We start from the raw sequence: 15,286 nt of genomic DNA on the forward strand, positions 1-15,286 counted from the left end.
CTTATTTATTTTATACACGAACGATTTGTTTGCATGTTATATATGTGCAATATGTATGTACCTAGTGCTTGCAAAGGTCAGGAAGGGGGCATTGAGTTCCCTAGAACTTGAGTTACAGATGATTGTGAACCACCATGTGGTTGCTGAGAACTTGAACCTGGATCCTCTGTGCCTTTAACCATTGAGCTGTCTCTCTCTAATCCTCACGTGGAAGGCATTTAATAAAATAGAACAAAATGTTAATTGGGAAATTCAGCAACAGATAAACCCACTATTTAATTTTCTGGGCTTTTAAAAAAATTTATTATATGAAACTGGATTTTGCTATACAGGCTAGGCCATCCACAAATTCAAAACAATCCCCCTGCCTCAGCCTCTGGAATGCTTGGGATTACATGTGTGTGCCACCATATTAGCTTCAACTTTTCCTTAATTATGAATACTTCTCTAACAGAATATTAGAGTTACAAACAATATTGTTGTAATTGTAAACTTCAAAGCTCCAGTTTATTATATGTGTATTATACCTCAAAAGGTAATAGTAGTTTTCAAAGAGCTCGCCTGCCTCATCATACACTTGCCCACGTGAAAGCTGACAACAGCCTGAAATGATGTCAGTCTGATCCCCAGAGCCTGTGACTATGTCACCTTCTGAGGAAGTCAGCAGGAATGGGAAACAAGGCATACCATCCCAAGCCTTAACTGGAATCACAAGGTTCTCAGTAGCAGAAGGAAGAGTCAAGAGAGTTTGAGAATGGAGAGAGGGTAGGAATGGAGTGGGCCATTAGCCAAGGGCTGCAGACATCTATCTACTGTCTGCTGACCATACAAGACTCCTGGAGCTGCAGATAACTCAAATGTGTTGCTTTAAGCCACAAAACATAGTGGCACATTATACAAAGGCTGGGGTCCTGAACTGCCAGTTGTGGTAGTCTAAACAGTCTAGTATCTCAGTGCCCTACATTCATGGGGAAGGAGTCAACTCATCAGGAAAATAAAGCCCTGACTGGAGAACAGCTGCCCACAGCTAGTGTGGAAACTCAGACCTGGCAAAGTGCCCCCAGCAGGACAAAGGCTAAGCCATGTGAATCAGCTCCAGAATAGGCGATCCCCAGGTTGCAGGTTGAAGTACTGGCCATCTCAATGAACTGCAGGGTTAGCAGCTTCTCCTGTTTCTGCTGCATATTTGTTGCAGAAGGTTGTCCTTATGACCCGATAGTAATTACTATCTTAGGCGCAGCTGTGAATCCTTGAAAATGAACCTCAAGACTGGGCTTGTTGATGTTTCCTCATAGAAGAAAGCACCTTTCTGACTGATAAATGTAATTCTTTATGTGGCCTTGTGGTATCAAAAAAAAAAAAAATGATAAAGCACATGGAGTGTCAAAGAGTAACTGAATGAGGGACTCCATCTATGTGGTCATTATCCAGCTGCAATAGGACTTTTTAGTGATGTAGCTCTTTTGGGGTCACTCCTGCTACTAAAAGTAGCCCCTGCCCAATGAAGTCATTGGTTCACCAAATTTGACTTTGATAGAATTACTTTGGGTTGTCTTGATGTCCTATTTGCAACAAGTACATATTTGTTTGCAAATCTCCATGGTAAGACACTGGGTGCAACACCTGACACCTCAGTTTTTCTTTTTTCTAAGATTTATTTATTTTTGCCAGGCAGTGTGGCACATGCCTTTGATCCCAGCACTCAGGGGTCAGATCTGAGAGACTGAGGCCAGCCTGGTCTACAGAGTGAGTTCCAGAATAGTCAGAGCTACACAGAGAAACCCTGTCTTCAAAAACAAATAAAGGGCTGGTGAGATGGCTCAGTGGGTAAGAGCACCCGACGCTCTTCCGAAGGTCCGGAGTTCAAATCCCAGCAACCACATGGTGGCTCATAACCATCTGTAACAAGATCTGACGCCCTCTTCTAGAGTGTCTGAAGACAGCTACAGTGTACTTACATATAATAAATAAATAAATCTTTAAAAAAAACAAATAAACAAAAAAGATTTCTTTTTATCTAAGATACATGGGTGTTTTGCCTGCATGATGTGTATGCAGTACCTGTGGGGGCCAGAAGGCATTATATGCTGTGGAACTGGAGGTGCAGGCAGTTGTGAACAAGGTGGATGGTAGGAACTGAACCTGTCTTCCACAAGAGCAAAAAGTGCCTTTAGACAGTGAGCCATTCCAGCATGCACTAACCTCTGTTTTTAAAATGACTTTCATTATGTTTGCCATTTTCTTTTATCTTGTAAGGATCAATTCTGGGACCTCTGCCACTGAACCTTAAAAGTCCTTGAAGAAAGCCGTTACACGAAAGCTTTCAAATTGGCACATGAAATTATACCAGACATAGTGGATTTAAGCCTACAATCCCAGCACCCAAGAGGCTGAGGGAGGAGGGTCAATTCATGAACCTATATCAAGAATCTAGGAGCTGAAGAAGAGACAGCTCAGAGTTAAGAGTACCGGCTGGTCTTTCAGAGGACCAAGAATCAGACAAAATACCCATACTCATAAAACACAATAATCAGGTTTTTGGTTTTTTTGTTTTTTGTTTTTTGTTTTTTTTAAGACAGGGTTTCTCTTTGTAGTCCTGGCTGTCCTGGAACTCACTCTGTAGAGCAAGTTGGTCTTGGACTCAGAGATCAGCCAACCTCTGCTTCCCGAGTGCTAGCATTAAAGGTGTGTGTGCACCACCACACATAACAACAATAATAAAAAATAATAATTTTTAAAATAGTATAAATAAATTCATTAGATATGTTTACCAACTGATTTCTCACTCATATATCCATGTTTTAATCTGAATTATTACAGATTGTGGAGCCTTGGAAAAAAGAAACCCTGTCAGCCTGAACATAAGTTCCCTGATTTGTATGAGGTATGCTGTTACGGAATGCAGCATCACTGGCTACACTAGGCCAGCTCACTGGGCACCAGCATCAGCATGGCACTTTTGTGGCACAGTCTATGCCTTCTAAAAAAAAATGAAGAGAATAAAACTCCAAGTTCATATGAAAACAGGACCAGCCAGATGGGTGGGTCTTACAGGAGCTTCTAGAGGAGAACCTATGTCCCGGGATGTGACCGAAAGGCAGTGTCTGTAGGAACCTTGCCAATGATGCTTCTTCACCTAGAGTATAGTATGGTGATCAAACTACAGACCTACATTACAGTGGGAAGCACCACCACAAGCCCGTGCCTTTAATCTCAGCTCTTGAGATGTGGAGGCAGGAGAGTCCTAAGTTCAATGCCAGCCTGGGTTACAGAGTGAGATATCTAGTGAAACAAAGCAAAACAAATGAATATCACCACAGACAAGCACTGCTCAGCTCGAGGTGACTATCCCACCGACGTGGCATCGTACCAGAACATGTCTTCTTTGCAATAAACCAGAATACCCCTGCAGAGTCTCTGGGGTGCCAGTTCTCTGCCTCCTGTCAACATGTGGCCGCCGGGTTCCCAGAAGCATATCGCTCCACACAGCTGTCTTGTCTTCCATTTCTCAGCCCAGGTGACACATTCCACCAGTCCAGGAGGCACTATTTGAGCTTTTCTGGTGGGGTCCATATACTACCAGCTCTGCCAGATACCCCAGGGTGACTGCACACCTGCCTCAACAGTCTCCTCATCTCAAAGAACATTTAGGCCCATCTGTGAGTTCACCCTCTGTAAACTTTTTTTTTTTTTTTTTTAAGAAAACAGCATGACAAAAGAAACACTTCCATTAGAGCTCAGACTGAAGAGGGAGGGACAATGAGACCCTTCAGTACCACCAGGAGGCTCTGGCTAAGGACTGCTTAGAGATGCAAAGGGGAAGGTTGTGGGACGGAGTCCACCTGCCCCCCTACATGAAGTTGCTTTGTATGCACTGGGTATATCAGAATCTAAGTAGACCCTGGAGCTCAGCCTGTCACAAGCACGCCTGAATGCTAGGACGCCCCTTCCCATAAAACCCCACGTCTCTGACCTATGCTTTGACTTGCCTCTTGTTCTTGCCTCCTTACTGCTCTGTGGCAAGAGCACTGTCCTTCCCAGGATTGGCAGGAGGGTGTGACCAACTTTTCCACCTCAGTGCCAGGTCCTCCTTTCAATAAAGCCACCCCCAAAAGAGCAATTTTGCCTGTCTGGTCACCAGCTGCCACCTAAACACTATAACACGGTCCAGTCAGAACTGACTTCAGGAGGCTCTGTCAGTCATATTTCAGAGGAAAACCACACAAGCAAGATGATGAGCAGAAAAAGCGGAGCAAGGTGAAGCCCAGATCAGTGCTATGGAATGTGGCATGTGGGTGAGCTGACCCAGGTGGTGTCACCTTCCCCTCAAAGCCACACCAGGCTCAGAGTATTTTCTTTACAAAGATCAATTCTGAAGGAAAACAGAGGAGAAGTGGATCTGGGAATGAGAGAGGAGTGGAGGGAAAGAAAACTGCAGTTGGGATGTAATGTATGAATGAAGAACAAATTAAAAAACAAAGATGATCGAATTTGTTATGCTGTCTAAATGACAGCAAGAAAAAGTGACTTTATCAACAGCATAGTACATGTTCAAACCTAGTCAGCACCAGGCAGCCTGGCATTCTCCTCACAACCACGAATCTGTGCAACAGAGATAAGCTCACCGGGTTTTTATCCTGTAAGTCTTCCTAGCTACGCTGTGTGGACCAGGATGGCTATGATAGTCTAGGAGGCGTTGAGCCCTCTCTTTAGCTCCCATTCACTGTGAGGATGAGATAGGAAGAGAAATGTAGGCTGCATCTGATCCAGAGAGGAATAGAAAGAGGCTCATCCTGAAAGCACATTCCACTGAGTGTGGTCACACTCCATCCCCAAATCCCTCATCTTCAGCTAGAGGTACACTGGGGTCCTGATCAATCCCAACATGTGGAGGTTCAATCTTCCCAAAGTCCAGTACGTTAATTCAAAACCTTTGACTTTAAAACAGCTTCACATTCTGAAGCTTTCGATATATTTTAGGAAGGAGCGTAGCTGGGGGTCCTGGAATGTTTCTTCACCATGCCTGAGCTAGTTATTATTGCACCTCACAGATGTGTCACTAGCTACCATGAGAATCATCACTGACCCCTCTTTGCAGATGGACCAGGGGAAGCTCCACCCTCGGAGGCTCCAGAGAGGAATGATGAGTATCTAGCCAGAAGGCTTGCCTGCGTCCATCACACGGCTACGTACGACTTATGATATGCTTATTTAAGGCAGTTTCCACCAGCTAGCACATAAATGAAATCAGTTTTAACACTGATTTTTCAGACCTGTGTGTTTTAATGCAGTTTTGTTTTGAAAATCACTTGTAAAAGTTAAGTGACCCAGGAACCAGGATGAGGACACACAGAGAGGACACAGCAAGTGGTCAGGACCTACCTCAAGGTTTCACAGCTGAGCAACTGCTCACAAAGTCCTAAGTGGCACCTGTCATATGTCTGTCTGTCTGACGTGTATCCTTTTCTCCTACTATTAATATCAATCTCTAACTCTTTAATGAAAACAGACTGACCTCCATCAAGTGTCATGATTTATGTTTCCTAATCTTAATCTTAGAGCCAGGGTGGCAGAGGCTCGACGAATGACACATTACCATGACATGCAGGAAGCATCCCACGCTGCAGCCTACATCTCACATCCTTATCTCAGCCTTCAGAATCCCCAAGCAAAGGCAGTTCACAGTTGCCTTGGCAACCCAAGGATTTAAGACTAAGGAAAGTATACAGCCAAAATCACTTGTTGGATTCTGAAAACACCTTCTGCTCACTGGCTGCATTTGAAACCTCCAACCCACAGGCTCTGGAATTGTTCCACTTCCTAATTTACCATTGACTCCCATGGCATACATGCCCCCAGCATTGTCACTTGCAGGATAACCCAGTGGGCACACACATGTATTCTGAGACAAGTGGAAGATGTCTCCCAAGATCCCTGAGCCTCAAAATGTACCCCAAAAGTCTCAGCATTCACCAGGTTTTGGGTCAAAACTGATTAAGGATTATAAGTAAATCCAGTAGGCAGATAGATATCACTATCCATGTCTACTGCCCTAAGTACCTCTCCAAGGGACAACTAGCAGGAAATGACTGACATTCTTCTGACTCAACTCAGTCCATCCCTAGGGAGCATGGGGGCTACTTGGAGACATGTGTACATGTCAAGAGATATCTGTGGCTGTCACAACTGTGACAAATGTCACTGATACCTTGTCAGTACAGCCCAGGGACTCTGTTCAGTATCTTTCCAACCTCAAGATACCCAGCAAAGAAAATGACTCAGCCCAAGGTGGAGCAATGCTGAGCAAAACCAACTTTTACAAACATTGCAGAGTCTGGCTCCAGCTCTGTACTTTGTAGCTCAGTATTGGAAGTACAAGGCAATGGAGAACTTTAAAAAATAAAACTGAAGTGTATATATAGAGAGATGATTCAGCAGTTAAGGGAATTCAGGTTCAGTTCCCAGTACTGATAAGGTGGCTCACAACCACCTTTTCCAATATCAGGCAATCCAGCACCCTCTTCTGACCTCTGATCTTAGTGAGCATTAAGCATGCATATGATGCACATACATACATGCAGGAAAACATTCATACATATAGAATAAAAATTAAAAGTCTTCCAAAATAATTTGTATTGCATGTATTTGTGTATGTGTAAACATATGCACAGGTATGTGCCCATGCAGAGATCACAGGACAACTTTGAGGAGTTGGTTCTCCCTCTCCTTCCATCTTTATGGAGGTCTCAAGGATCACACTCAGTTTGTCCAGCTTGTAAGATAAGAGACTTGGTACTCTTGGCTTCCTTAATCAGCCTCAGGAATTTGAATGAGTAAGAGCAACAGAATGTCAAAGCAGAGAGGCCTTCCAGCACAGGGCTACAGAGTACTGGCTGATGGATACAGAGTTTTCATTCTCAGTATCCACACCATGGTTCACAAACATTGACTTCCATGGTTCACAACACCAGTTCCAGTATGATGCCCTCTGTTGACTTCCACCAACACCAAACACACACATGGTGCACACACATACATGCGGGCAAAATATTTATACAAAGCTGGGCAATAGTGGCACATGCCTTTTTTAATCCCAGCACTTGGGAGGAAGAAGCAGGCAGATCTCTGTGAGTCTGGCACCAGCCTAGTTTACAGAGTGAGTTCCAGGACAGCCAGGGGTGTTACACAGAGAAACCCTGTCTCAAAAAGCAAAAAATAAAAACGAACAAAAGAAATAAAAACATACAAAATAAATAAACCTAAAAAAGAATTTAAGTTCTGGAGAAGGATAGTCATACAACATGAGTATACTTAATGCCAGTGAAGTGCTCAGTTTAAGATATTTACACGAAGGAGGGAGCTGGAGAGATGGTTAAAGTATACTGCTCTTGTAGAGGACCCATGTTTGACTCCCAACACCCATGTTGGACAGCTCACATCTGCTTTTGGCCTCAGTGGATACCTGAAGTCATGTTCACATATAATCCCCACTTCCCCTTATGCACATGTAATTAAAAATAAAATAAATAGATAAAATTTTGGGCTGGAGAGACAGCTCAGCAGTTAAGAGTACTTGCTGCTCCTCTAGAGGACCTGGGTTCAATTCCTAGTACCCACATGGCAGCTCACAACTGTCTGTAATCTCCAGTTACAGGAGATTCACTTCATCAGGAATGTGCAGTACATATATCTGTGCATGCAGGTAAAATACCCATACACATAAAATAAAATTAATAAATCTTCACCAAAAATTAAGAAAAATAAAAATTTTAAAAATCTAATTATATGGGTGGTGGTACATGCACAGATGTTCACGGAAGTCAGATACATCAGACCTCTCTGAAGCTAGAGTTACAGGTGTTTGTGAGCCGCCAGACATGGATGCGAGGAATTGAACTGGAGTCCTCAGCAAGAGTAATACATGCTTGTGACAACTTGTGGCATGAGACACATTCCTCCCTCAGTGTAAAGCTGTTTTCAGTTACAACAATCCAGTTTGAGGCAGCAAGAAACTGAAGACCAAGTACTACAAGAGCCATGCCAAAGCCTGGGGTGGGAAACAGAGCTGAGATCCATGCCAGTCTGACTCTGGGTGGCCCTGGCCGTACCAAGGAAAGGTCCAGAGCATGAGGAAAAGCAGCCGACTCAAAATGGCTTGCTCAACCGACACCCTACTGTTCCAGCAACAGACCCTACTGGAGCTTATCTTGTTGGTTTCACGGAAGCCCCACGCAGGCAGCTTCTGCACGCTAGAGCTGTATTGATGTGAAGGATACACCAGGGTCATTAGGGACCCAGTCATCTTAGCCTTTGAGTTATGCAGAGCATGTTCCCTGCAGTCATACTAATTCACGGCGTTAGAAGGTGACCATGGGCAGTGACAGCACACACAATTAATTCCAGAATTTAGGAGGCAGAGGCAAGAGGATCTCTGAGCTTGAGGCCAGCCTGGTGTACAGAGTGAGTTCCAGGACAGTCAGGGCTATATAGAGAAACCTTGTCTTGGAAAAAATCAAAAAACAAAAATATAAATAAATAAATAAATAAATGTGATTATAGGACGCCACTATTGTGAACATGGAAATGTGCCACTTCACCAACATCCATGAGGTCATCAGCACAGTGACCTGGGCTGCCTACACCCAGCCTGTCGCAAGAAAGGCTTACTTGAGTCTCGGCTGCTGAAAGGCCATCCCGATGTGGGTAGGAATGAAGGTACCGGAGAGTCAGCCTGGCTGTCCTCCTCCACCTGCTGGGTGATGTGTCGGACAGTCTCTTTATTTTTCCGATTCTTCCTCCGGCCTGTGGGCTGCCAGCCATCCCCAGAACCCTGTTCTGATAAAGAATTCTGCATTGCAGTGTCCTTGGAAGATGGAAGCTCACTCCCTCCATAATGTGATGGTGAAATCTGTTCTTCCTTGATGCGCAGAGACCCATAGCCTACATCTCCAGGCCACAAAGACTGTGAAGAAACGTCATCAGGGCCATCAGCTTTGGGTTCCTGGTCCTCCTTCCCATAGCTGCTTCCTCCTTCATGACAGCTGGCAATGGCAGAGTCTCCAGAAGAATTGGCAGGACTTGTTCTCCGAGCCAACCATGGGGAGATGCTCCTTCCAGCCATCACGGCTGAGATCAATGCCTCTGTACTGTTGCTGGCTGGGGTGCCAATCTCAAATTCCGAGAGTTCATCTGAGGCATCGGACTTTATGCTGATGTCCAGTGCAGCCTTGATGAAATCATGGCAGGCCTGCACAATGTCAGTCATCTGTAGGAAGCTGGCAGCTGACATCACCTCGATGACATTCCTACTGGTGAGAGCCAGGTGGGCGGAGTACATGAAGTCAATAATGGCCTTGAAGCCCTGGGCTGTAACAATGTCCAAGTGAGTAACGGTGGCCTGGTCAGATGTTTTCTGTACCTGGCAGTAGAGTGTCTTAAAGTAGCGGCTGCTCCCAAGCAGGACGTTCTTATGTGCCTTGAAGACCTTGCCCTCCACCACAACACATGCATCACAGAGGACTCCGTGCTGCCTCTGCTCATTGAGCTCTCGAAGCAGATGCCGGTAGTGAGAAGTGATTTCCATATCTTCCTTTCGGTTGTTCATCTGGGAGTCTTGCTGCTGTGTCTTCTATAGACTCTGTGGGGAGAAGAAGAGAACAGTTACCCACACATTAAACCATTTGCTGTGAAGTGAGTCAAGGTAAATGGCAGCCATGGGCATGCAGAGGGTCAGCACCCACCCAGGACACAGGCTGTCAAGCCAGGACAGAGTGGAGGCAGTGAAGACAAATGCTGACAGCAGGCCTCATCATCACAGGCTCTGCAGCACAGATGTGCTAAGGAGGTGTGAGGTCATGACCCACTCAAACAGCAAATGGCAGGTGGGCACCAGCCCTGTCCCTGGGCAAGACATCTGAAGAATTCTGCATACAACAGCTAAAATATTCAGATAAAATAAAGCTGCCCATCAGTAGACAAAGTTGTTTTCTCACCCAAACTGAAAAACTAGGTTAAACAACCTAGCCTGCAATCTTCATCCTTCTCATTTGATGAAACATCCTTAAAAATAAAGCCAGGCAGTGCTAGCGCATGCCTTTAATCCCAAGACACAGAAGGCAGAGGCAGGTGGATCTCTGAGTTTGAAGCCAGCCTGGTCTACAGAGGGAGTTCCAGGACAGCCAGGGCTATATGAAGAAACCGTATCTTGAAAAACTAAAACCAAAATAAAATAATAAATAAATAAAAATAAACACCATCCCCAACCCCATACAGAGCAAGAATTCACAGCAGACAGACACAGAATTAGACCATAAAAATTTCCAAACTTCTGGATTTATACAGCTGCAGAGGTTCTGCTTACAGCTATTCACTGTCCAGCCCCTGGGCTAGGCTCATCAGGGGCTTCCAGAGTCCAAGGAACATAGCAAAAGCAATTACACTCTCCTAGTTTTCCCTTCAACAAAGACAGGCCTACAAGAACCACGGAATACATGATGACTCTCCTGACTCAGTCACTCTCACCATTTGTCACATTACATCCACCGTAGCTGCTGTAACCCAGGCTACCCCACTAAAGTCTGGATACAAAGAAAAAAAAATCAAACCCTGTTGCCTTGTTCCCAGCCTTGGGTGCTGCTGGCAAACTCTGGTGTTCTGTGGCTTGTGGCAACATCATTCCATCTCTGTGTGCTCTCTGGGTCCAAATTTCCTCTTTCTGTAAGGACACCCCTCCTAGTGGGACCCAGAGCCTCCCCAAATGACCTCACCTCACCTTCATTAATTACATCTACAACAATAATATTCCCATAGGCAGTTACATTCTGAGGTGCTGGAGGTGGTCAGATTTTTGACACTTGACTTATTTAAGGATAAATCCAATCCCTAAGGCTGCCTGAAAAGGGCAAAGCCATTACACAGCCTCATCTGCCCTCTTTAAACACTCCACATTCCCACCAGATCAGCAAATGGTTGTGCTCACTTGAAATGACAAAATGTCCTTCTTAGAAAGGAACTACACTAGATGGAATCCTCTCCGCAGCTTCCTAAGAGAGGGGCTACCATGCAATAAGTCCCTGCCCTTCTGGGCAGGACAGGGACTTATTTTATCTTTTTTCATTCTGCTCTGGTATTGCTGGAGACTGACCCCAGGGGTTCATATATGCTAGGGAAGTATTTTACTACTGAGCTATAACTCCAGCCTTTTTTCCCTCTAAATATGGAACAATTCACAGATTTGTATGTCATCTTTATACAGAGGCCATACTAATCTCTGTATTATTCTTAGGCTGCTAAAACAAGCATGCTAGGCCCCTTTTTAGATAGAGTATCACCATATATTTCAAGGTCAAATTCTCAGGTCCTCCAGCTTCTGCCTCCTGAGAGGTAGGATCACAGGTATGCACCACCAGGCCCAGCACCATCTCTTCTTGACTAACTGAAATGTGTTCCAACACTGTACCCTCCCCAAGCCACCACCTGAAATAACCTGCCAAATGTCCCCGGGGGCGAATCAGTAACTCTGTGTTCCATCTCATCTCATAGGCTGGGAGAATAAAACAGGAAACCCTTCCTTTTCCTCAGATTGCTAGGGTCCCCAACTCCTGTCCCTCACTCACAGTAAGGCTCCCAGCTTTCTTCTCATCTGACCTGAGAGTGTAAGTAGACTGCCCCACCCTCATCTGTCTTCCTTCTGCTGATGGCAGTACAGGTGCATCTGCAGAGTCCAAACTTGCCAGCCTAAGATCCCAGTGACATCATCACACTATCTCCTCATCCTCAGGAGTAAACTGTAGCAGGGCCCTGGGCAAGTTCTAAGGCTGTGGCTTTGAACAAGAAGCCCTTCCTTGTCCTATCTTATCTGTTTCAAGTGTTCCTACTGTGCATCAGCCCTTACCACACTGGCATGAACGCCAAATTCCCCAACAGGTAACCAAGAAGGTAACCTGTGCTCAGGACTGGCCATAGGGAACGTGTGCTCACAGACTGAACAAGTCTTCACCGAGTTCATCAGAGCCCTGAGGACAGGTGTCACTTCCAGATACCAACCCTTATATTTGGGCTGAGGTGTGGCTTTATTCTTCACATGGGGCTTTACCTCCCTCAGATTAACTCATGTTGAAGGAGGAATCAAAGCTTATTTCAAATGGAAGAAATCACCTAAATTAGTATCAGCTGATGCCTATAGTCCACAGCAAGTGACAAGGGACATCAGAAACTTCAAGTATCCTATATTCAAGCCAGGAAGTGTATGTTTCATTATTTATCTATTTACTTTAGACATGAACTCATTATGTAGCCTTGGCTGACCTGAAACTCACGATTTAGACCAAACTGGCCTCAAACTCAAGAGACCCGGTTGCCTCTGCCTCCCAAGTGCTGGGATTAAAGGTGTGTGCCCCACCACCCGGCTCATTTTTTTTTTTTTTAAATAGGGACATGCCCATGTGAGTACAGGTATCTTTGGAGTTCAGAAGAGGGCATCAGATCCTGGATCTGCTGGAGTTGCAGGCAGCTGTTAGGTCACTTGATGTGGGTACTGGAAATCAAACTTGGGTCTTGTTTTGTTTTTTCGAGACAGGGTTTCTCTGTGTAGCCCTGGCTGTCCTGGAACTCACTTTGTAGACCAGGCTGGCCTCGAACTAAGAAATCTGCCTGCTCTGCCTTCCAAGTGCTGGGATTAAAGGCGTGTGCCACTATGCCCTATTGGGAAACTTAAAGTCAGCAGTATATTCTTAGGTTTTGTGGTAAGAAAAGGGATACATTTTCATTTAGGAGAAGAGTCAGTTGTAACTGAAAGGGTAAAGAGATAATCGTTTGGAGGTTGGTCTGTCATGGGGATGCACAGGACAGGCAGTTTCTCAAAGCCCAAGAGGTTTGACAGGAGTGATTCAGGTTTCTCAACAGCAAAAGGCCATTTGTGGATGTCATGCCAACTTCATCAAAGCAGAATTATGGCAGCTGCTCACCTGCTTCTAGTGGCTTTTGACAACTGAGTTTTAGAACTGAAGGCTTCTTGCACTGGGCACCTGGGAGTGGTATTATATCGTAGTCAGACAAGTGAGAAGCTGACTACAAGCTAGGCTTCCTATATCTCTACGGAGAGGACAGACAACTGCCCTGGTGATCTGCTCATGAGACACACCCCTGTAAATGACAAGAACCAGTGTTGCGGTACTGCAGTGAGAATTTTGGTTTCTTTAAAAAAAAAAAACACACACACACACACACAAAAATAGTAATGTGCTTTCATTTTAATCCCAGGTATGGGTGCGTGGACCTGCTTCAGACGGTCTTCAGCAGCTGCCTGTGATTTGCCTCGTGTTCTAGCAGAGGTATGATTTTGTCAACTGCAGATAGTTGCTGCAATTGTGTGATGCTTGGAATTGTGGGTAATTTTCAAAGGGTCTATAGATGTTGGGCCCTGAGAGGAGAGGTGGGGGCTGACAGTTGTTGCTGGTCACTGTTTGTTAAATAGTCATGCACAAAGAAAAAACAAGAAGAAATTAGATATCCTGATGGTGAAGATCAAATTTGCCCCAAGGAACTCAACACACCAAATCGGCAGGAGTAGACATTGCTCCTTTCTACCCCTTGACTTTATTCAGGGGCCTCTTTCCTTTCCTCGCTATCCTTTTTCCTTCTTATCTAGGGTTAGGGGATTGAAAGGGTGGAAGAAAGAACCCACAAAGTTGCCAAAACCAGTAACATTAGATAGAGAAGCACCTTACTATCACAAGGACAAGATGCCAAATTAGTATAAGAAAGGGTTCGAGGTTTGGGGAGACAAGGACTTGTTTGGGGTGGATGCTACCACACTTTTCTGATGATATAGAAGAATCATATAAACTTCAGTGGCTTTTCTTTCCCTACAAATTCTCTGGTTCCTGCTTTATCCACAGCCCATTTACTTTAAGATACTTTGAGATTTTTGTTGGTTGTTTATTTTATGAGACAGGGTAGGATCTCTCTGTGCAATCCTGGCTGTCCTGGAATTCACTATGCAGAACAGGCTGGTCTGGAACTCAGAGAGATTCTCCTGCTTCTGTTTCTTGAGTGCTGGGATTAAAGGTGTGAGCTGTTACATTCATTGATACTTCAGTTTTGAATAGAAACACTTTGAATAGAAACGGGCTTCACAACAGTGGTCACTAAAACAGTCTGAATTCACTCTAGTTTCCAACCTGAATATGCCAATCTGCTAAAGTCGAATCACCCTGATTAGTTAACAAGGACCTGTGAAATTCTCCACTCAAACTCTCAGGACACTGTGAACAGTGCAAATATATCCATGACTCCAAAGAATGGAGGGTGGCGGCTGAAGCCAATAAGGTGTCTGACCTTTCTGTGAGTGTCACTTTAAACCCAATAGAACAAGCGGAGTTTAATTCCATGACAAAGCTGAGGAAACCTGTTACACTGGAGGCTCCAGTCGGTGCCCACACACCCAAATGGAGACAGCAAGTGTATTCAAGCTCTGTTTAGTCTGGCTAGCCAGGTAGTGAGGCCATGGGACCCAACATCTCCAACAGAAGAAACCACATGCAAACATGAACCCCTCAGATGTGAGAGGCAGGAGTGTGAGGTGCGGTGATGCTGGGGGGAATGACAGGCACACTTGCTCAGTCATGTGCAGCCTTCACTTTCCAACCATGAGGGTCATACCCTGACAGGAACAGAACAGTGTCTATCCAACACTGATGGTAAAGGGTCCTCAGCCATAAAAAGTTACAAGCAGGGCTGAAGAGATGTCTCAGAGGTTAAAAGCATTTGCCACTCTTGAATAGGATCTGAGTTTGTTTCCCAGCACCTGGCAACACCTTTAACTTCAGCTTCAAGGAACCTGATGCCCTCTTCAGGCCTTCTTGGGCTTGCAATGGTATATATTCACATACACATACATGTAAATAATAATAAAAAAAATTTTTTTTCAATTCACAGACCACATGAAGCTCAAGAAGAAGGAAGACCAACGTGTGGATGGTTTGGTCCTTCTTAGAAAGGGGAACAGAATACTCACAGGAGAAAATACAGAGACAAAGTGTGGAGCAGAGACTGAAGGAAAGGCCATCCAGAGACTGCTCCACTTAGGACTCCATTCCATATACTGTCACCAAACCCAGACACTATTGTGGATGCCAAGAAGTGCTTGATGACAGGAGCCTGATATAGTTGTCTCCTGAGAGGCTCTGCCAAAGCCTGACAAATACAGATGCAGACTGAGCATGGGGTCCCTGATGGAGGAGATAGAGAAAGGACTGAAGGAGCTGAAGGGGTTTGCAACCCCATA

The 15,286-nt window shown here is 44.9% G+C and overlaps 1 protein-coding gene and 1 pseudogene across 5 annotated transcripts in view; both read right to left on the reverse strand.

The window, feature by feature from the left end:
• Positions 1-15,286, reverse strand: part of Zbtb46 (zinc finger and BTB domain containing 46) — a 76,904-nt gene that overhangs the window by 29,886 nt on the left and 31,732 nt on the right. For all 5 annotated transcript variants that reach the window (XM_021193314.2, XM_029536289.1, XM_029536288.1 and 2 more), the window contains one exon: positions 8,668-9,637. In XM_021193314.2, the coding sequence (XP_021048973.1) occupies positions 8,668-9,604 (937 nt within the window). In that variant the 5' untranslated portion in view covers positions 9,605-9,637. The remainder of the gene's footprint in view (positions 1-8,667; positions 9,638-15,286) is intronic.
• LOC115063668 lies at positions 11,210-11,306 on the reverse strand (annotated as a pseudogene).

The sequence above is a fragment of the Mus pahari genome, chromosome 3, assembly GCF_900095145.1.
Source record: "Mus pahari chromosome 3, PAHARI_EIJ_v1.1, whole genome shotgun sequence".
NCBI lineage: Eukaryota > Metazoa > Chordata > Mammalia > Rodentia > Muridae > Mus > Mus pahari.